Source organism: Medicago sativa, chromosome 2, assembly GCF_051527215.1.
Source record: "Medicago sativa cultivar Bolivia chromosome 2, Bolivia_mono, whole genome shotgun sequence".
NCBI classification, from domain to species: Eukaryota; Viridiplantae; Streptophyta; class Magnoliopsida; order Fabales; family Fabaceae; genus Medicago; species Medicago sativa.
The window spans coordinates 6,654,458-6,678,318 of NC_140750.1; the positions used below are offsets into that span (position 1 = coordinate 6,654,458).

The 23,861-nt window shown below is 34.4% G+C and overlaps 1 protein-coding gene across 2 annotated transcripts; it reads right to left on the reverse strand.

The window, feature by feature from the left end:
* Positions 1–5,899: 5,899 nt before the first annotated feature.
* APG10 (Aldolase-type TIM barrel family protein) lies at positions 5,900–9,951 on the reverse strand. 2 transcript variants are annotated; one of them, XR_015025796.1, is made up of 8 exons: positions 9,752–9,951; positions 9,425–9,635; positions 8,582–8,667; positions 7,917–8,018; positions 7,485–7,618; positions 6,607–6,655; positions 6,110–6,526; positions 5,900–6,042 (listed from the first exon to the last, which is right to left on the reverse strand). XR_015025796.1 is itself a non-coding variant. In XM_085742390.1 (7 exons), the coding sequence occupies exons 1-7, from the start codon at positions 9,929–9,931 to the stop codon at positions 6,350–6,352; spliced, it is 939 nt and encodes a 312-aa protein (XP_085598516.1). In that variant the 5' UTR covers positions 9,932–9,951; the 3' UTR covers positions 5,900–6,349. The 2 variants fall into 2 exon arrangements, 1 of the variants encoding a protein (XP_085598516.1); XM_085742390.1 differs by having other exon boundaries at positions 5,900–6,526.
* Positions 9,952–23,861: the final 13,910 nt, after the last annotated feature.

Here is a 23,861-nt window from a genome sequence, read left to right on the forward strand (position 1 = left end):
TTTATAGTATAATTACAATATTATGAAATTATATTATATGGAATTATTAGCTATATGGATGTGTTTCTATCACTAATTTTGCTATTCCAAAAAGATTATTATGAAATTTGATTAAAGTATCATGTATTTTTAATTTGGATCTAAAAAAATGTTATGGAGATGAACATTTAGCATTTTTAGTAAAATACTATATTTATTCCCTTTTCATATTTACAAATTCCATTTCTTTTACTAAAAATAAAGAAGGTTCATCTTTAAACCATATTAGAAGCACTTGGTATGTGTTTGTTACTGGTTTTCTTTCCTCTAGACGCGTGGCAATCCAAAAGCTACCTTTTGTAGCTTTTAAATTTTCACGTTAGAAGTGCATTAGGACGCGATATTTCTCAATTAAACGCCAACCCAAACACTACTGAGATTACTCAACTTGAACTAATCAACCATAGTTTTGAAGCGTAATTGAGATGAGTAATTAAATAGCAATATATTCACATTCCAATTGTTTTCAGAATACTACCACAATATGGTGAAAAGGGGTGAATTTCATAGAAGCGTTGTCACTGTGATTTAGGAAAATATGATACAAATAAAAAGTTATTAAATTTTTCTCCAAAAAAAAAAAAGATTATTAATTTGAGGGCCAAGTCTATATACTCTACTAGTAAGATATTGTTGTATCATGCATTTGTTTTTTTTTTTTTTATTATCATTTTTAAAAAAAAGTTGAAATGAAATATATTAATAAAATAATTGGAGTTCCGGCACAAGAAATACCAAAAGAACTAGGAAAAAGAGCATAGTTACATCAAATGACCAAGGTCAAGATGACGATCCAAAAATGAGAAAAACAAAAATCGTTACAAAAAGACTCCCAAACAAGAGAGTGGATTAAACCACACATATAATATAATAATCGCAAGCAAAATTGTTTATCATTTAATCAACATGTCTCGTCATATCTTACTTAATTTAATGGTGGTAGTAAATTTGTGCATGTACAAAACTTACCTCACTTGTGCATTATACATGAAACCACTCTAATTTGTTTATCCTATTTTATGAAGCTTGATCTAGAGGTTAAGTAATTAAATAAAAGCATTTTGATGCCTAGCTAACTGAGTTTAATCTGAATATTTTATACCAAAAAACATGTAATAATGGAAAATTTGAATTTTGGATTGTAAAACATATTTTGTACCCCTCCAAACTATCATCAACTTTGATCTAAGGCTTCACATAATATTGCCAAGCAAACCGTCCAAAATAAATGTGTATGTATCAATTTTTTTGTGTAATCCTCAAAGTTATAAAAAATATTGTTACTTCTCATTGACAATTTTTTTTTGTTGCTTCTCATAATGATTTTTATTTCCCCGCACACAATTATAATATATTTTTTTAGTGAAAGCAATTTTGTACTTTTTACTATTATAAATTAAACTTTCTTGGAGCATTTACCTAAAAATTAAAATGTAAACTAGTTGAATATAATTTTACAAGTTATCAGATTTTATGTGTTTTGTTTGATCAAAAAAAGGTGTCAACCTGTTATAGTGTATGGCATTTAAAAGCGTATGTAGTTAACACGAATCAGAAAGGTCTGACCCAAAACGGAATGGTACCAACGTTTTCACACAAACTGCCAAAATTTGTCTTCATATGAGGAAAAAAAAAGCACACTATGTTACTATGTAGTACGAGTATGTATGTGTTCACAAATCATTTCTCAAAAAACAATACTACTACAACTCAATAGTCACTGTTTCCTTTCCAATAAATCCAAGAATAAGAAGAGTTGTTAATTGTTGATGAGAGGTCACAAGCAATTCATCACATGGAATGGAACAGTTATGGATTGGTTTACGTGTTGTTTGATAACAACAGTGTTTTCAATCTCATGTTACCTTGATTTGACACTGTGATTTCGATATGTCGAGCAAGACTTCAGTTAATTTATATCTGTAGTACACTGAAATAATAACTTTTTACTTTTCTTCTAATCTATAATTATTAGATCTTTTTGTGCTATGTCATTCCTATCTTTTATGCAATGTCACACCCTATACATCCATTTACTCTCTTTCAACTGCATGAACCATCACAAAATTTAATCATGACCATGAAGAATTCAGTTGTTGATGGATAACTTCAATCATCTTTAATTCTAATTGGTAAACTCATATATATGATGTGAATGGTATTTTCTTTGATCTGTCTCTCTTTCATTTGTTTGGTTGATGGATGGAGAGGAAGCTTTGGTTGATCAGGGAATAAAAAGTATATATGTCTTTTGAAAGGAAAAAGTATATATGTCTGTCTAGTCATTTTGTGGTCACAATTTGATTGGAGCTAGATTCTTGTGTTGTTCATCATTTGTAAGATTTAAACAATTCATTATTTCATTTTCAGTCCACTAAAAATTTAATAATTATTTTTATATTTCATCCATCATATATTTAATAAAAACAATTAAATCCATAATTGTTTGGTTGGGACAATGCATAAAATATGCAAGGTCCGGGGTTCAAATCCCAGCCACTACCAAAAAATCCATAATTGATTGTTATATTAAAAAAATAATAAATGTATTATTTATATTAAAAAAATAATAAATGTATTATTAATAATGTGAATAAAGATTAGTAGTCGGAGGTAATTAGTGGTCGGAGGTGATTGGTGGGGGCAGCCGGAGATGGTGGTCAATAGTGGTAGGTAGCTACTGATGGTAGTTGTCGGAGGAGGAGGGTGGCCGTGTGATGATAGGATGTTTATTTTATTAAATTTTATTAAATTAAAATAGGTCGGAGGTAATTAGTGGTCGGAGGTGATTGGTGGGGGCAGCCGGAGATGGTGGTCAATAGTGGTAGGTAGCTACTGATGGTAGTTGTCGGAGGAGGAGGGTGGCCGTGTGATGATAGGATGTTTATTTTATTAAATTTTATTAAATTAAAATATATAATTTTTAAAACAATTATATAAAAACATTTTTTTTATATCCTTAAAAAAAACATTTTTTTTATTTTATATTTATCGAATAAATTTGTGATACAACGTAAGACAAGATATTAGATTTAGAAAAAATATTTGAAAATTAATATCCACCAATTATATTATTTCATCCATTATATTTCATTAACCCTTAAACCTTTCTCAACGGTTTCTATAGTTTTTTCAAGTCTTTCTCTGTCTCTAAGAATTTGATTATCTTCTTTCTGAACTAATCTCCTTAATACAAAATTTATAGATATTTTCTCTGCATGTCTAAACTATGTAAGCCTATTTTCCATCATCAAATTAAAATTTACCCTTGGTTGGAAACTTGAATCGTGTCATCACTCTAGGCGAAGAGTGGTTTGATTTGGCCTTTATTTGGTACTCCGGTTATAATATCCCAAGGAACAGTCACTTTGACTTTGATTTGATTTCTTCAATTGCATTTTCTAGATAAATGTTGTTCCACGCCTAAGTAAAGGCATGTATGCTGAGTCTCAAATTCTTTTGAATTTGTTGTTGAAAGGTTTGTTTCCAATTTTCCATCTTACTGAAATCCAAGATATAAGTAAATTCGATTGTGGAATCCTCTCATTTTTAAAATCGTATAAAACACGTAAGTCTATTTTTAGACACCGCAAAATATTCACCAATCTCTTTTTCTTTTTAGTTTAAAAAAGAGTAGAGATCAACATGGTTGGATCTAGCAAAAGAGATTAAACTCCTATGACGTAACAAAGTAAAGTTGACACTTTTAATGCATGACAATACAATTTTCCCTTTTATTGAATAGTGGGGATATGTTGTGAATTTGTGGTTTTCTATGTAATTGGAAGATGTTGTGAATTTGTGGTGGAGCCTGAAAGAGTTTCGGTGACAGCTGAGCTCCAGCTGAAAGGAAGAAGGGTGGAAATCCAAATATTAAAATTAGCTGTGTTCATCAACAATTGTCTGAACACATCACTAGGTTATTCCAGCAGTTTGAAAATTGAAAAAGAATAACAATGTGATCCACCACTTCTCATTTGAATATAATGTTATTTCTCATGGACCACCTCATGCTCCAAACTATTGCCAGCCAAATCAAATATCTTGCCCTTTTGGCTTCATTCCCCTTGACCAACTTCTCAGTCAACCCCAGCTAGTTTGTTTATAGCACAAAAACTTAGGCATAAATAGTTAGTACAAAGATCAATAGATTGTACACATTAATTGATATAAGATGGCTAGCTAGGGTGAAAAATGAAATGGGAGCTTGATATTTATCTAGTGAGTTTGAAAATTTGTTGAAATGAATTGAGTTAAGAAAAGTGAGATAGACATATTAGTGTCGAAGTCAGGAAGACTGTTTTTCGAAGTTTTTTTTGGGAAGAACTAAGTCTCCTACTGAAAAAGTTTATAAAGAATGACATTACCATTCCTGGTTTGAGTTAAATGATGAAATGGGGGTTTGAAACCTAGCAAAGGAGAAAAATGTCAATATAACATTTACTGACCTACTGGTAACATTTTTCATTCAACAAAGAAATTCCCTTTAAGTTTAAATTTAGTTCCTCAAATTTAAATATCATGGCATTGGTCTTTTTACTGTTAAACACGTGACATTATGTGAGGACTATGTGACCAATTAATCCTACATGACAACCATGTACTATATATTATTGATGTTCTAAAATTTCAAATTTCAGTATTTGTCTCCTTCACTTGTCTAATGCGGTTCAAGTCATGGAGAAAGAAACTGGCATACTTCATTGACCAACACTGCAGGAAATTATAGGACAAGTCAGAGTAGCATACTGTGTCGCACTATTTCCCCATTAAGAATTTGCTTAATGTCAACTCCAATCAAATAATCCAAAGATCATAGTTGTGACAATAACATCATCAAGGTAGATTAGAACACATGTAATGTAAGCAGTTATAGTGCGCCTTTGTACAAAGAGAAAAAAAGGTCAGATTTACCTGAGGAAAATCCAAATTGCAACAAAGTAGTAGAAAACTGGGAAATATTTGTATTATTAGAAATGAGATGAAAGGGTTTTTTACAAACCATATTGATCAAAATAATATAATCTTCATAAATTAATAGAGGCTTCTTGAGACTTGAGAGTATCTCATGTGAGCAATAATGTCATTTAACAAAACTAGTAGACCGTGACTCGAGTTTTGGTTAAATAGGTGAAGTTAAAACACAGAAACAAATACAAGATATTATCAATATGAACCAAACAGAACTACAGAAGGAGTTAGCACTTGATATAAGGCATTTAGGCTGTGCTTTAACAGCAAGTTTTAAGTATAATTTATCATGTGATCCGATAGGCTATGGATCAAAATATTGCAAAAAGGTTCATCGCTAAAATTTTGCCCATGAGTATGCTGTGTTGGTTAGACGAGGCTAATTATAGATTACTGATCCTCTGGTGCATCATTACATGACATATTATTGATCAAAATATAAATTAACTTTGCGATTATTGGTCCTTGGACCGGAAACCGGGTTTTCTAAAAAAAAAAATCCCATGATGATGGATAGCCGAATAGAATCAGGCTGTGACAAGTACAGTTGGCAAGCAAGGCAAAAACCACCACGATGAATGCCCACAACCACAATTTCCTGTACCTTTTCAAACTTCAAACTGAGAAGGACCAAAATTAGAACAATTGAGGCAGCACCACGAAACTAAGATTTGTCATAGAGAAGAAGAAACTTGAGCAATCGGATATGCTTCATGAATTTAGCTTGTTCAGCTAGCAGCGCTTCTATGTCAATCTACTCTACCATGATAAAATAAAATAACAATTATGCCATATTTCGATATGCTATATTTCGTCATGAATTGGTCTTTGGGCCGGCCTTCTGAACTCACAATGTCGATATGCTATATTTCGTCATGTAATGATAAAATAAAATAACAATTATACCATATTTAATTATTACAAATAAATATGTGATCACATTATTCAAAGTACAGCTGAGAAGTGATAATTTAAAATAAAAAATAAACATTTTACAATTAAATCATCAAACTCAATGAGTGAAGTCCAATCGTTCATTGGGCATACAATATGCCGAAACACGATGCTATGTTGATATGATTTTAACGATATTAAGGAGATTCTTGTACATGGAGTAAAACCTACATGCACTGCCTTACACTACATCACAAAATGTAAGTGCAGTATCAGAAGATAATCATGTAAGAATCTCATGACAAGTTAATGATCAGGCAAATGCTGGAATCACATAAATTGCTAAAAATCACCGGACTAAAGGTTACACCAAGAGAAACAGTGAAGCAAATCCTTGCTCAGAGCTCACCCACCCCTAACTTCAACAAATCTAAAAAATGCTTACTTAAGCCACAGAGACTTTTTGCTGGTTATGCCAAGCTACAACATCTTTATAAGCCAAATTCCCCCCAAAAATGTCCAAGGCACTGCCAACAGTAACATCCACATTATCCATTCCAGATGTTTTTATCCTCTCCAAATCGTCCATTACTGTCACACCACCAGCATATGTCACAGGAATCTGACAAAATAAAAATGTATCAATAATATGCACACCTAAAAGTTGACATTTGACAATAAAATTAAGAGTTGGCTACCAACCGGTGAGTGCTTTCCAAGCAGAGCTACAAGCTCTTCATCAATTCCCAACCTACAAGGAGTGATCATTCACTATCAGAAATATTTCAATGGATAAATATGGAGTTTTGTTTTTCACATTTTTTTTTCATATGAATTCTATCAATCTTGAACCAAGCCCGTGATTGCTAGGTGCATTCTTCAATTAAGATTTCACATGATCTATCAGAGCAGATAACTTAACATACTTCCACAGGACCTTGATTGAAGTACAAAATAAAGATTTTTTGTTTAAACAGCTGTTAATTCAACAAGACATAAAGATGTAAATAAATGCCAAATACAAAAACACTTCTTCTAATTTGATCTTTTCAAACATAACTTTTTGTCTCATATCCATTAGCTAATAACACAGCAAAATGATCTGAAACATTATCTCTATGCACTGCATGAATCATATGAAATGCTTCAATATCATTAACTAAACTACTTTGATGACATTTATAGATTATAACAGCTCGAGTTTGAATTTGATATTGTCAAAAGTCTTGATAAAAATACTCAAAAAGTATTTGATTAGTCCAATGCACTTAATATAAAACTTCAAATGAATTGCTGGATTAAAAAAAAACACTAGAAACACAAACGTTTTTTGATTAAAACTGATAGTCTAAATTTAACAAATGAAAGTAGGGGCCTCTGAAACATTAGAAATAGTGCAATGACCAAACCAAGAAACAAAAAACAGAACAAGCTACATACAGAACACTTTTCTATTTCTTTCTGAAGTAGATTGTTAATTATTCTATCAAATATGTATTTCTCACTCTCCCAACTAACTCAATAACAAGAATGGCTCCCTTGTATGCAATTATCTTAAGACATTAAAAGTTGTTACTTACTTCTTTCCTTCAACATCAACGCCATGAACCAGAAACTCATCAGCAAAGTTGGCAAGAAACTCCATTACTTTGGCATCAAGTGACACATCACTGAACTTCTGCCATCTATCAGTGACGATTGCATATTTACCTTCCTGAGCACTGGAAATCATAAGTGCTTAAAAAGAAATGTCCAATTATGATCAAATGCATTGAAGTATTGGGACTCTTAACATCATGAAATTGTTTTGAGGACATGTGAATCAAATTACGAACTCGTGAAACTACTTCTGGGTTATTGATTAGTTCCCCCCACACCATATTTTATGGCATTGCTCTTGAGAATTTGAATGCTTAGCCTGTTATTTTAATGTTTCATCTTTCTAATTTATTCATGCATAACCTTTTTCTTGAATGCAATTCACCTTCAAATATAAAGAAAACAATTTGTACCTTTTTTCTGCAACTGAGATCCAACACAAGCCTTTCTTTTCCAACAATCCGAACCAGATCTTTTAGCCTTTCAAGATCCATTTGTCCATTGTTGAATACATACTGTAATAATTGAATCAATAAATACATGGACGGAATAGCTTTCTATTAACAAATACAATAGCACATATTTTTCACAGTAGGTTGCGTAGTTACAGATCAAGATTGGAGAGCCAAGCAAATTAATGTACATTTCTTGCCGCTTGAAAAACATATGTTCTTTTCTTTGTTTTCATTTTTTAAAGTTTTCTCCATTACAGTATATTAATATATGTTCGAAGAAGGTTGGAGTAGTAAGACCTATCTATACACATTTTGTAAAGAATAGAAGAGAACAATGTGAATATTACTGAGAATAATTTCTAGATCAATGTGACCTAGAGAGAAAAATACAGGGTACAATCCCTAGGGCTGATTCAGTGATTTGAGACTCCCTTCAACTCTCCTAGCTCTGACTTATTTCCAGATTCGTCTAATTCTCTTCTCTCCCTCCTTATAACATCACATCCTAACCCCTTTAACCAACTAAGGCTAGCTAACTAACTATGATTGGCTAGTTAACTAACTAGGATTACCTATCATAAAAGTTGAATACCCAAAAGAAAGAGAGAAGGGATATAACTTACAGATGTCACAATGACATGGCTTGCTCCTTCCTGAATGTAACTCAAACAATTATCAGAATTTATTCCACCTCCAACTTGCAGACCACCTTAATTTTACCATTCATCCACAATAAGTTTAGTAGAGGAAAAATCTACAAGTTAGAAAGACATCATCAACCATGAAAATCAAAGAAAATGCCAAATAAGTCGAAGGCATTCTCCCAAGTTATATTGATAAATATAGTCATGAAGTCAGTCAAGGCATTTTCAAGGCTAACCGCTGTACAAAGTCCAATATCAACAAAAGGTCGCTAGTCCATAAAAACACCTGATAAAAGCTCTCAATAACAATCATAAAAAATATGTAATTTGACATTAGTCAGATCATTTATATAATGCAGCTTCTTCCTTTTCAAGATTTGGAGTTCAAATTTGATGCATGGTCATTGATCACTCTACAGAGACAAAAAAGGTGAGATGGATCACCTTACAGATTTATATATAGTCACTAAGTTTCTTACTTGTAGTAAAAGCTTTTAATTGTTCATTACATATGTGACATGACACCATATGATTAAGTGAAAGTGTAAGACCTCTGAGTTAACAACAATCAAGCCTTATTCCACTAAGCGGGGTCGACTTCATTGATCAAATTACGCCAAAGTGTTCTATCATAAACTTCTAGACTAAGTAGATCAAAATTAATCCTTTTTCAATAAAGTTCTAGTGGCATTTGTTAAAATTGATAACCAAGAAAATAATCAAATTTTTCTTCCACCTAGCATCACATACTAATTCTATAATAAATGATTGCACAAACATGAAACAGAAAAGTAAAAAAGTGGTGGAATCAAACTAGAATACCAGGATAAGCATGCAATGCCTCAAGAGAAGCAGCTTTACTCAAAGGATCAGCACCAAGCATGATAACATGACCACCTTTAAGTCCATCTTGTTTGTAAAGAGTAGCATATTCAGCTGCTGATTTATCAGACTCAAAATTAGTTATTGGATCTGACCCATCATCATCTTTCAAATCTTTAAGGGTTGACCCAACAATTTGTTTCACTTTCCCCTACAAAAAACACAATGACCCACGTCTTAAAATGTCATTCCCCTAAAAACCCACATGTAAAAACCGCTCTTTTTGTAATGAATTGGCAAGAAGTTAATATTGATTGAAAGGGTTACCTTGTGAATATCGATGCAGGGGCGGAATTGAACGGAGCATTGAATTGAAGGTGGAGATTTTCGTGTTGGTGAAGAGGAGGGAGGATTGAGGCGAATAAAAGGGAGATGGTTGTGGCGGAGGAATGGAGAAGATGCGAAGGCACCACCACGGATGGAAGGAGTGGAAGCAGGACTGCGCATTGAGTGATGATTGATTGAGTATGGTCAAACCCAAACCCGATCTTCGGTTTGAGTATGGTAAAATAACCACCCATTATGTGATTGGGTCGGTTTTAGGGGTGGCAAAACGGGTCTGACCCGTCGGGCCGGCCCGTTTGGCCCGCTATTTTTTGCGGGTTGAGTCAAAGTTTTGAACTCGCTTTTTATAGTTGGCTCGGCTCGTCTCGTCTCGTTAAAATACGGGGCGGGCACGGGGCGGGGCGGGCCGGCCCGCTTAACTCGTTGGAAACGGAACGGGCACGGGGTGTGGCGGGGCAGCCCGCTTAACTCGTGTTTCAATTTGTTATTTTGAGTCTTATTTTATGTTTTTTTTTATTTATTTTGGTTGTTAGATATATTTTGAGACTTATTTTATGCTTTTGGATTTATCTTGGTTGTTGAGTTTATTTATTTTGAAACTTATTTTATAATTTGGTTGTTGGATTTATTTTATGTTGCGCATTTGCCTTATTTTGCTATTAGATATGATGTTGAATTCGACAATTTGATAATTATCTTATTTTTCACAAATTTACTTGTTACCCATTCTTTTATATTTTTTTACGATAAAAGCAACATAGTTTTTTTTTGTAACAATTAAGTTGTAAAAAAAAAAATTTAAAAGTTTTTGCTTGGCGGGCCGACCCGCGAACTCGTAAGCCCGCCCCTAAACGGGGCGGGGTGAGATTTTGGACTCGATCACAAAATTTTACTCGGCTCGTCTCGTCTCGTTTTTAGCGGGCTTAGACGGGGCGGGCCTAAATGGGGCGGGCCGGCCCGCTTTACCATCCCTAGTCGGTTTAGGTAAACCCACTAATTTACGGTTTGGGTTAGATTGGGTAGTGGGTTACTCAATTTTTTTTTGGTAATATTAAATGACTAAATGATGATTCCTTGTGTTTTTCAATAAAAAATACTGAATTTTTTTTTTAAATTGTGTAACTTATTTTTACTATATTTTAATGTATAAAGATAATAAATGATAATATCAAATGATAATATCAAATGATAAATTTCTTCGTAAAATATTTGCAACAAACTAAAGTTGAATGACATAAAATTGTGTTAGTATCAAAATAACCAAAAAATGCAACATCGATCCGAAGTTGTAACTCCAACATGTTTTGATTTTAAATATTGAATGTTGTGTCAATTTTGAAAATTAGACTTGGTTTATGACCAAAGCATTTTGTATTCTCCTTCTTATCAATAAAAATAAAAATAAAAATGTTGACATTATTGGGTAAGTGGGTTTATTGGGTTTGTGTCTGGTTTTACCCAAAACCCATTATTTTTTATGGGTTTTTCATTTTTAAAACCATACTCACCCAATTACCCAACCCAACCCACTTTTTTGGTTTTTTTTTGTGGGTTTTCCGGGTTGACCCAACTCATGTACACCCTAGTCTCTCGCATCCAATTCATCTAGTAATTTTTTTTTTTTTGCATTAGTCAAAGTCGCTTGTATCAAAATTTTAAAGTAGTTCTTGATTGTTCACTCCATTAGTTGAAATATTCATTAACGCTAATTAAGGGGAGGGATTGAATTCAATTAGGGTGTGTTTGGTTCTAAGGAAAGGGAATGGACGAAGCTAGCTACACCCTCCAGTCACAAATATAAGCAAAACTCCAATTTTTAGGTTCATTGAATAAATGATGTATGCGGACTATTAAATAGACCATATACATAATTTATTGAATGAACGTAAAAAGTAAATTTTTATTTATATTTGTGACCGGAGGGTGTACCTAGCTTGGACACGATCCATGAAAAGATATTTAGGAGAAAAAACGAGTTCCAATAGTAATTTGTTGATGAAAGCATTGATGTACTAACTTTAATAGATCTGAGTCGTCAAACTTGGAAACGATGCACAAAATTGATTTATTCTTGGATTGCAAATTTAATGAGTCGACAAATTACAAAGTCTCCTTTACATTGAAAATGTTCTTGATGCCTAGAAAGAATTTAAGGAGAGGTTTTTCTAAATCAGATCGAATTTGTGTTGCACAATTAAAATTTGATATCAACAAACTAAAACAATGTTCTCAAGAATCGGAGAGCTAATGTCCTCTCCATGCTTGCATTTGTCCTTATCGATGTGTTTTGTCTTTCAATGCGCAACGTCAGAGATTTTAGACTAGAGGATCAAGTAAATCAATATTTCACTGGCTTAAATGATCAATTTTTTGTTTTACAAACACAACCCATTTCCCTCCTTTAACAATGTCTACATGAGTTTTTAAGATGAAAGTAAAACATTTTTAGAACCAGCTGTTGTTGATGAATCCAACATCCTTGCTAAAGCTCCAGATGCAAGCAAACCTTAGGAAATAGGAAAATGAGGTAATAACAGTTGAAACAACAAAGGCAAAAGTAGAACACATTGTGGAAGATCAACGAGCATCATAACAAAGTCCAGGTTCTATGTTCACTTAAGAATAATATGACAGTATCTTAGCTTTACTTCAACAATATGATATGATAGATCTTATAGCATAAATCCAACCATCACTGTTACTCATTTTGGCCATAAGCCAAATGAGAACTCTAGCTCAAGTATGAATCATTTTATGACCATATTTGTTCCTCCCTTACAATTTTAAAGAAAAATTGTCTATTCACTCTCGTTAACAATTTTTTTAAAGAAACACTTGGTAGGATTTTTATTTGGTGGCTCGGAATTAACAAAAAAGTAGAAGGGCAACCGCAACTTCAGCTTTAACAACCCCTGCACTGTCACAACTTCATCAGATTTAGTCACAAATACTATTGCCACGACCAAACATGTTGGTACAATTTTGTACTGGAAAAAACCAGCTCAAGTAATAAGGTTCAAATTGCAACATTGACACATTTTTCCGACCACTTTCAATAGAGTTGGTATTCATGCTTGTATTAGGGGTGATCAAGGACCATTTATGCTTGATAAAATCGAATGGATTGCTCCTATTCGCTAGCTGAACACTTAGAGCACCTCCAATGGTGAACTCATCTAAAGAAATTTTGTAGGTCCAATTAGAGCTCCACCATCTTGAAGCAATCCATTTATATTTTGCTCCAATAGTGCAACTCTAAAAAACCAATGCATGGTCCCACAATTTTAATTCATATTAATATTTTAATAATATGCAAATATCATTTTGTACCGGGTGTCAGAAAATAACACTTGATGAACGCTGCTTCATGAAGAGACGATTGTTACATGTTGTCAAAATATCATTTCTCGTCAAAATATTGCACAACTCCAATGGTAATTTGTGGAAAAAGTGGATGACATGTTGGCGGACGATGCTCAAAAAGTGTCGCTCGAAAGTGGACTCGAAGAAAGTGGTTCATGCTTTTCACATTAAGATGAAAGATATATCTGAATTTGGTCAAATCATAGGCAATGGTAGAAGTTCATTTAGTTTTTAGAGTCATGCTAACATGTGCTACACATATACACTTGGATTCCATAAATGCAAATATTTATTAAAAAAACATTAATTTTCAACTTTTTGAAAAATAAATTGACATAATTTACAAGTAAGAAATTTCACTTTGAATTCTTAACATATGTCTTTAAAACACGATTTTTGAGTTAAGATCATCTTCATTTGCTAAAAATAAATGGACAATACCATTTAGTGAGATATAGACACAAAAAAGTATGTAGTGGTTCTATCACTAAGTAAGTTCTACTACTATTAATTATTTTCAAACTTTTTTGTGTCTTTATCTCTCCAAATGAAATAAATGGAAAAACTAATAAATGGAGATGATCTTAACTCTTAAAACACATATTATACTCACATGTTAATTTTGTTATGAATGCGAGGCAAACCAATAAAATTGTTTATACTGCTTTTTTTATACAAGAAATAAAATCGCTCATACTTTAATACAAGTAATCTAAACTCTAGATAAGTCCAAATATTTATGATATTCCAATATGTGTTCAAATATCATCATGAATCAAATGCTATAAGGACTTGAGTCCAAAAATGATTATAATTAAAAGAAATTGGAAACACGTGATTTTTTGAACGAAAACACGTGATATTATTCGCTTTAAAAAATATAAATTAAAAAAATAATGATTGATATTTAATAAATATACTATGTTAATGTGTAATTGTTTTACACAGACTTGATAAACCAATTAAATTCATTATTATACGTACACCATCAACTATTAATTTATGAGGAAATTACACTCCTCTCCCTTCAAAGATGCTTGAATTACACTCCTCTCCCTTGTAAAGTAAAATTTATACTCCTCTCCCTTATAAGATGCTTGAATTACAACCCCCTCCCTTAATAATTAAATATGATCTACACTTTAATCTGAAGGTGAGAAAAACACAAGAAGGGGGGTTGAATTGTGTTAGATTTTTCTTCATTTCTCCTAAACTGAAGCACACTGATCAGAAGCAAAGTGAGACAGCTTCTGAAGTGATATTCAGGATCTAAATGCAGCGGATAAAAACAGAGAGAGAAGAAGAAAGACACAAAGCAATTATACTAGTTCCTTCCACAATTCGGAAGTAGTCCAGTCCCCTTTGCACTTCCAAGGAGAGTTCACTAAAATGTAATATCTTATTACAATTGCTCAAGCACACAGCAAGAGACTTCCTTTGCTCAAGCACACTTTGCAAGAGTCTTCCTATGCTCAAGAACACAATCAAGAGACTTCTATGCTCAAGCACAACTGCAAGAGACTTCTAATCAAACAAGATTACAAAGAAAAATGTTTGAGGTTGAACACTTAATATACAATCAGTGGTGTTCACAATAGAAATCAGATAAGACTCTTAAGACTTAAGAATTTCTAAGATATGAACTTGAGAAACAGAAATTCTAAGTGAACTTTGAATGCAGAACAATTTCAGCAGAGTTTTGGCACTTGTAAAATGTTGAGTCTTGTGTTCAGCATTACCAAAACCTAAGTCTTCACTCCTTTATATAGAGGTGTGAAAGAGACGTTGTGAAATTGTCAACACATCAAAAGAGTCGTTGTTGAAGCTTGATCAATCACCAATGATCTTTTGCCTGATATGGTTGTTGTCCTATGAAGAACCAATTTGAAATCGATTCCTATTGTGAAGGAACATTGTTGTAGGCAGAGCTGTATTCTGGAGCTGTTTTCTTGTCTTGTTGCGTGGACGCTGCAGAGTAGTGGAGATAGTGGTTGTACACTTCGTACACTTTGTACTCTGTCAACGCTTTTTGAAGATAAGCATCCAATGCCTTCAAATCCTCACAAAATGACCATTGCATTGTATTTCCAATCTTTTGCATTGCTTTCGAATCCAATAGACAGCTTTTGAAGTGTTAAATCTTGAATCTTCAGCTTCTGATGAGGTTGCTTCTGAGTAACTTGCTTCTGATGAACTTCAGCTTTTAATGACGTCATCATCTTCAGGAGCACTATTGACTTCAGGAGCACTTTTCTTCAGACGCTTTCAAGCTTCCTTTTCTTGATTCCTTAGCTCTCTTTTGTTCTTCAGAACCTTTATATGATGTAAATTTTTAACTATGGTCATGTACACTTGAACAAATATTAGCTAGTCCAATTGACAATTTTTAATACCTTGTTATCATAAAAAACTCTCTAAGGTTTATTGTTAAACACATTTTGTTCCAACAATCTCCCCCTTTTTGATGATGACAAACAATAGTATTTAAAATTTGATCAATTGTTGTTAATCTAATTAACAAGTTGACTTTGGGGTTCTGAGGTTTGTAAGCTCAGAGTCTAAGGTTTGTAAGCTCTAACTCCCCCTGAGTCTGATAGTCTTTAAGGTGAGGTTTGTAAGCTCCCCCTAAGTTCTATCCAAGTTAATTAAATTCATTTACGTGCAATAATATCAGAGCTTAAGAATAAAAAGAGATTATAGATAAGAAGAATGGTTCAATTAATTTTATTTGAAATTTGATACTCCTTCTTACGTTCAAAGCTTATACCTTTCAGGTAAAAATGATAGAAGTTTTTCAGAATTAATTTTCAAATAACATTAATGGGGCTCAGAGCCTTTAAATACTATCACATATACTCCTCCTTTTGTCATCAACAAAAAGTTTTTAAAGAAAACTTAAGACAAAAAGAGAAAATAGTTTAAAAGATAGTGAGAAAAACCAATAAGCATAGAGTATAAACTATAATCAGAATCTATAATCATATCAAAACATAATCAGAGCAGGAGTAAAAATTTATATCAGAGCAAACATATAGTAAAGCATAGTCATGAGATGATATATATAATCATAAGCAAAAAGAATTCACAACATAGATAAATGTCAGAAGCATGAAACAATAACATCAATAACCAACAAAAAACAAATAAACAACAGGGTGTGCATTCTAAGGGTTGGTTTGCTGTGGTTGCTGAATCAATGCCTTCAAGCTTGAAATTTCCTCAGTTTGCTTCTTCAGGAGCTCAGATTGTTGCTTCACAAAGTCTTCAAGTGCTGACTGCCTCTGCATGAGAGAATCTTCCTTAGCCTTAGATTCTTTCAATTTCTGCTTCAGCATCTTGTATACCTTTGCTTCCCTTGTTACATAGTCTGACTCTGAATAGAAAGGCTCATTTGCTAGATACAACAGTGGACCTCTAGCTTGCTCAGCCAAGTGCATATGCCTCGAAAATCTTCTTAATGCAGCAGCTTGGTTCCTTAGACATTTCTTGCTCACAACATCTATCAGGTCAGAAGCTTTGCTCTTCAAGGATATCCAACGGTCCTCATAGACAACAGACAGTGTTGGAACTCTTCTTAGTTGTACTAGAGATTGCATTTCTGAGTTGATCTTGAGTAACTCAGATTCAATGTAGTCAGATTCCAGGATGTCTAGGGGTGGTTTGTCAAGAATCTCAGTGTCAGATGAAGTTGATGGTTGATCAGAAACACTAAGAGTTTGAATCTGATTTGAAGGCGGGGGTTGATATTGTTCAAAATCTGGAATGGTTAATTGTTGAGAGGGTTGAGTGAAGGTTGTTTGCTCAAGAACGGTTTGTTCAGATAAGATTTGGCTAAAGCTAGTTGAAGGGGCCATTTGTGGGTTAATCTGTATGTTGGGTGGTTGTGGTATTTGTGAAGTTGAAGTCATTTGTGGTTCAGGTGGTTGTTGTTAGGGGCTTTCTGAAATAACTTCTTCATTAGAAACTGCTTCAGAAGCAACTTCATAGGCTTTTTGTAGGGTTACACCAGGTAGTTCACCTTTGTAGTGACTTTCTAGATTGTCTAAAACTATGGTGTCTTCAGTAGCAGGAGGTTTAGATGATGAGGGTTCAACGTGTGAGATGGTGATAGAGGGTTCTGAAATCTGAGTTACCTTGATTGAGTTATCAGCTACTGAGGTAGGCTCTGGATCAGTAGTTTGAGAAACAGATCCTGAAGCACCAGCTACTGATGGTACTTGAATCTCCTCCAGACCAATTTGAGCTTCCTCTTCAGCAATCTCTTCAACTTCACCAACAATTGCTTTTACCTTAGCAATCTTCTCCACGTAGTATTCATCACACTTATCTAACCCAAGAGCCTTGAGCTTTTCATCCCTTTACTGAATGTATTGTGCTTCCTTTTCCTTCTTCTCAGCTAACATCTTGGCAGCATGTTCTTGAGTCATTCTTTCCAAATCAGGAGTCATCACAAACATAGGACTCACAATCTGTGCAGGAGCTTGCTTCCTCTTTCTGGGCTTCTGCTCTTCTTCTTCCATTTCATCAAAAGCTTGTTTTATCTTTTCCTTGGTGATTGAGGTATCTGTTTTACCTCTTCTCTTCTTAGGAGCAGGAACAGGAGCGCTGTCATAGTTAGTTGCTTCAGACTTAGCAACTTTCTGTTTCTTGGCCTTGCCAGCAGCAGCTTCTGATTCAGTAATGACTCTGGCCCTTTTTCCTTTGATTTCATCAGGAGCAACTTCATCCTGAATGTTGGCACCTGATTCTCTGTCATGGGAAGCTACATATCCAGCCAAAACCTCATGATTATTCTCCTTTAAGATGGAAGGAAAATCCCTTATCAGTTCTGATTCAGCTGTGGATATTTCCATACCCTTTTCATTTTGAGGAATTTTCTTGATAATCCCCATATAATACAGGGTCCTGCTATTGATAATCTTGTCAGCAGTAGAAACATTAAAGCATTTATCAGATGTAGCCTTGGATCTCATCAGAATCTCCAGCATTTTACCTTGGTGGAAGATTTCAGACAACAATCTCCCACATGGTACTTGCTTTCTATTTTTGTTGATACCTTCTTTGATTACCCAGCACAGATGATGCATGAGGTATCTAGGGAGATTTATCTTCTCGAAAGCAGCCATGAAGTATATTGCCAGCTTGTGGTCCTGATTAGGTTGGTCAGACCCTCTTCCTCTCTGAAAGAAGCAGTCTGTGCAAAACTTCAGGAGCAGCCTGTGATTATTCTCCATATCCACAGACTTAGCATCTGGGTTTCCTTTAAGTAGTAAGTTTGTGTAGCTTTCCAACAAGATATCATTCTTGCTGACATCCCACTGAAATCTGCCTTTAGGAGCCACCCTGCATGCTTTGGCAATCACTTCTTCTGTGATGGTTATAGGAATACCTATCACTGCTGACCTTATTTCCGTACCCTTGAATGGTAAATCAGCATCTAGCTCTTTCTTCTTCTTGTCAAACCCAACAAACCTTTTGTCACTGTGAGGAATATCCAAACCTCTAGTCTTCCCTTTCAGACTTGAATCTCTTGACATAGTTTGTCTTCCTTCTAACCTTGCAGCTTCCAAAGGGGGCGCGTGTATAGTACATTCAAAGCTTATAATCATCATCGCCCTTTCAAGTTATACACCAATACAAATAAGCCACGTCAGAAGTTCTCAGAGAAACTGCCAAGTTAGTGGGCCAGGAGTTACCAAAAAGTAACTTCCACTACCTCTGCTATTCAGAAGCACAAATCCAGCTTCTGGACTTCAGATGCTGACGTCATCATCAGAAGCACATTTTTCTCAGAACCTCAATTAAGAGCTTCTGATGGACCATAGCTTCTAAATTGACTTCAGAACCTAAAATCCTATTCAGGAGCAAGCAAGCTTTAATCAGACACAAAATGCATGTTCAAATTTTTCTTTATAAAATCAAATCTTTCAATAGTTAAAGACTTAGTAAATATATCAGCCCATTGATTCTCAGTATCAATGAATTGTATATCTAAAATTCCTTTTTGAACATAGTCTCTGATAAAGTGGTATTTGATTTCAATATGCTTAGCTCTTGAATGCAAAATTCGATTTTTAGACAAACAAATAGCAGCAGTATTATCACAATAAATGGGAATACTGTTAGCAATAATTTGATAATCTTCCAACTGATGTTTCATCCAAAGTAGTTGTGTACAACAACTTGCAGCTGAAATGTACTCTACTTCTGCTGTAGACATAGCAATAGTTGCATGTCTCTTGCTAGCCCAGGATATCAGATTATCACCCAGAAATTGATAATTGCCACTGGTTGACTTTCTTTCAATTCTATCACCAGCATAATCAACATCACAGAATCCAACCAACTTATAATCTAAGGATTTCCTATAAAGGAGTCCAAGATTAGTTGTTCCTTTCAGATACCTGAAGATTCTCTTGACAGCTGTCAAATGAGATTCTCTAGGATCTGATTGGAATCATGCACACAAGCATACACTGAATAAAATATCTGGCCTAGATGCAGTGAGGTATAACAGGGAACCAATCATACCTCTGTACAGCTTCTGATATACTTTTGCTCTTTCATCTTCTTTGCTTAAGGTGCATATAGGATGCATTAGAGTGTTCATCGCTTTACAATCATCAAGCTTGAACTTCTTCAGAAGCTCCTTTGTATACTTTGTTTGATGAACATAAACTCCATCTTTGCATTGATTAATTTGAATGCCAAGGAAGAACTTCAGCTCTCCCATCATGCTTATTTCAAATTCATCCTGCATTAACTTAGAAAATTCCTTGCAAAGAGATGCATTAGTAGAACCAAATATTATATCATCAACATATATTTGCACAACAAGAATATCTTTTCCAAGGGTCCTTCTGAAGAGTGTTGTGTCAACCTGTCCTCTTTTAAAATCATTTTTGATTAAGAAATTACTTAGTCTATCATACCAAGCTTTTGGAGCTTGTTTCAAGCCATATAGTGATTTCTTCAGTTTATAAACATGATCAGGATGCTTAAGATCCTCAAAACTAGGAGGTTGTTTGACATACACTTATTCTTCTATGACACCATTAAGAAATGCACTCTTGACATCCATTTGATATAATATTATGCCATGATTGACTGCATAGGAAAGAAGTAACCTGATTGCTTCCAATCTTGTAACTGGAGCAAATGTTTCAGTATAATCAATGCCTTCTTGTTGACTGTAACCCTGTGCAACAAGTCTTGCTTTGTTTCTAGTTACTTCTCCTTGCTCATTAAACTTATTTCTGAATACCCATTTTGTTCCAATAATGTTCTTGTGCTGAGGTTTGGGTACCAGATCCCACATATCATTTCCTTGAAATTGATTCAACTCTTCTAGCATAGCTAAGATCCAACCATCATCTGAAAGTGCTTCATCAACTGTAGCAGGTTCAATCATTGATATCAGTCCAATCATAGACTCTTCTTGTCTGAAATATGATCTTGTTCTTCTAGGACTATCTTTGTTTCCAATGATTTGATCCTTAGGATGTGAAAACTTGTGCTTGAATTTGCGTTGGGGTTGAATAGCTTGCTGAGAGCCATCTTGAGCTTCATCAGAAGCAACTTCATCATGTGCTTCTGAGGTGGGTTCAGCTTCTGGACTGTCTTCAGATTCAGCTATCTGGTCAGGTTCTGGAGTATCTTCAGGAACCTGTATCTCTGCTAAACTTTCATCTTGCTTTGGAGTTTTATCTCCAATGTCATCAAATTTAACGTGCATAGATTCTTCAACACAGAGTGTCTCTGAATTATACATTATGTATGCCTTTGACCTTTCAGAGTAACCAAAGAAGATTCCTCTTTGGGCTTTGGCATCAAATTTCTTTAGGTAGAGCTTGTTATTCAGGATGTAACATGTACATCCAAATTGATGATAGTAAGAGATATTGGGTTTTCTTCCTTTAAAGAGTTCATATGTTGTTTTCTCCAAAATAGGTCTGATATAGATCCTGTTCTGGACATAACATGTTGTATTCACTGCTTCTGCCCAAAAATGTTTTGCTAAATTGTTTTCATGAATCATGGTTCTAGCCATTTCTTGTAAAGTTCTATTCTTTCTTTCTACAAGCCAATTTTGTTGTGGAGTTCTAGGAGAAGAGAATTCATGGACAATTCCATGTTTTTGACAAAAATCTTCAAATGGCTCATTTTCAAAACTCTCCACCATGATCACTTCTAATTTTCAAAATCTTTGTTTCTTTTTCAGATTGAATTTATGTGCAGAATTTACTGAATACATCACAAGCAACATCTTTACTTTTCAGGAATTTTACCCAAGTCCATCTGCTATAATCATCAACAATGACTAATCCATATTTACTTCCATATAAGGATGCAGTACTGACTGGTCCAAATAAATCAATATGGAGTAGTTCTAAGGGACTGGAGGTTGAAACAATGTTTTTAGTTTTAAAAGATGTTTTCACAATTTTTCCTTTCTGGCATGCACCACAGAGTGCATCTGAATGATAATCTATATCAGGAAGGCCTTTGACAAGTTGTAACTTACTAAGCTTAGAGATTAATCTCCAGTTAGCATGTCCCAACCTTCTGTGCCACATCCATTTCTTATCATTCATTGACAGAAGGCAAATAACATTCTGGTCAACCAGTTCAGAAAAGTTGATTTTATAGACATTTTCCACTCTCTTTCCCTTGAACACAATGGATTTGTCTTCTTTGTTGATTACAGTACAGATGGCTTTCTCAAATAGCACATTATAACCATTGTCACAGAATTGACTGATGCTCAATAGGTTATATTCAAGCCCATCTACCAACCATACATTATTAATTGAGGTAGAGGAATTACCAATGGTTCCTATACCAATGATCTTGCCAGATTGGTTGCCTCCAAAATTCACATTTCCTCCTTCTTTCATTGTTAGGTTGAGGAACATGGACTTCTCTCCTATCATGTGTCTTGAGCAACTGCTGTCTAGGTACCATGATTTCCGCTTTGGCATTGCTCTTAGACATGTCTGCATTTTTCACAAGTTTAGATTTAGGTACCCATTGTGTTATGGGTCCTGGAAGGTTAGTACTGGAAGCTTTACTCTACACTTCTTGTACTTTAGGGTGTGATTTAGGTTGCTTCTGATTAACCATCACCTTAGGTTTAACACCTTTTGATTTTGGTATTTCAGAAGCAGACACTGTTTTGTTCTTCTGAACTCCAGACTTCAGGATTTTAGATTCTGGTTTCATCAGACTCTGAGGGATAGGTTCTGATCTCTTCAGAATCCTAATCTTTGAGGTTTTGGGTTCAGAGTTAGTCACAGCCTTAGACTTAAGATTCTTTGGCTTTGATGCAATCTTAGCCTTAGAGTCAGGAGCTTCAGGTTCTAACTGAACTACACTTTCACCTTTCACACCTTCAGGTATAAAAACTGTTTTTAGTCATTCCTTGATGCATTCACAGCAGGATTTAAGATTGGTTTTATTAGTTTTCACTTCTATAAAACCAATTCCTCTGCCATTGTTCTTGTAAATGCTATAAATCATAGAAGCAACTCTGGTTCTGTCAATGCCAGACATGATAAAATCTTCAAGCGCAATCTCATGGTTGCTTAAAGGTTTTCCATTACAATTTTCTTGTAGCTTCTGACACAAGAACCTGAGCTTGTCTTCATAAGTTTTACAAATGAAGTCAAAACCTCTAAGTCCTTCTTCAGAAGCCTTCAGATCCAATAAAGTTGATTCTTGTTGTTTCATTAAATCAACATATTTTTCTTTTAAATCCTTCAACTCATTGGTTCTTACTTCAAAATGTGTAAGGAGTTCTTTAAGAGACTCAATCAACTCTTCTTTGGGAATTTTAGAACATACCTCATTTTCTTCTTCTGAGTCTGATTCTGATCCAGCTTCTGAAGTTGTTGTAGCTACTAACCCAACAACTTTCTTTGCACCTTCATCAGCTTCCTCTTTATCTGATCCAGATTCACTTCCCAAATCATCCCACGTGGCCATTAAACTCTGTTTAATCTGCTTCTTGAACTTTCTTGGTTTGAAAGTTGACTTCTTTGACTTGTCCTTTGACTTCTCTTTCTGAAGATTAGGGCAATCAGCAATGAAATGTCCAGGCTTCTTGCAGATGAAGCAACCCTTCTGATCTTCTTTCTTTGAGCTTCTGGAGTTACTCCTTCTGGTAGAAACTTTCTATTCTTCTTAGCCAGATACAACAGTCTGTTGGAAAGCGTAGTCATCTCAGCATCATCTTCTTCAGAATCTGAACCAGATGGTTCTTCTTCTTCATATTCAACTACTTTGAGAGCTTTTGATGACTTGCCTTTGGATGGAAGAGCTATTGATTTACTCTTCTTAGTAGACTCATGTTCATTAAGACTTAACTCATGAACTTTGAGAGAACTAACAAGATCTTCAACACTTAAAGTGTTTAAATCTTTAGCTTCCTCAAAGACATTCACCTTTGGTCTCTATCTAGCAGGCAAACTTCTGAGTATCTTGCTCACATGATCAGAAGCAACATAACTCTTCTTCAGTATTTGTAGTCCAGAGACTAGGGTTTGAAACCTTGAGTACATCTCCTCAATAGTCTCATCATCCTTCATCTTGAACAACTCATACTGATGAACCAGCATAAGAGCCTTTGCTTATCTGACTTTCTTGCTGCCTTCATAGTTAGCACAAAGAGAAGCAAACATTGCTTTAGCAGTTGACTTGTCACTCATCTTTATATATTCTGCTTTAGGAA

Excerpts from the sequence above, each read along its gene's own strand:
- APG10 (XM_085742390.1), bottom strand. The coding sequence starts at position 9,931 with ATGCGCAGTCCTGCTTCCACTCCTTCCATCCGTGGTGGTGCCTTCGCA. Across the intron at positions 6,656-7,484 it reads GTTGATGTTGAAGGAAAGAA|GTTGGGAATTGATGAAGAGC; the intron begins GTAAGTAACAAC and ends CACTCCTTGTAG. Across the intron at positions 6,527-6,606 it reads TGCTTGGAAAGCACTCACCG|ATTCCTGTGACATATGCTGG; the intron begins GTTGGTAGCCAA and ends TTATTTTGTCAG.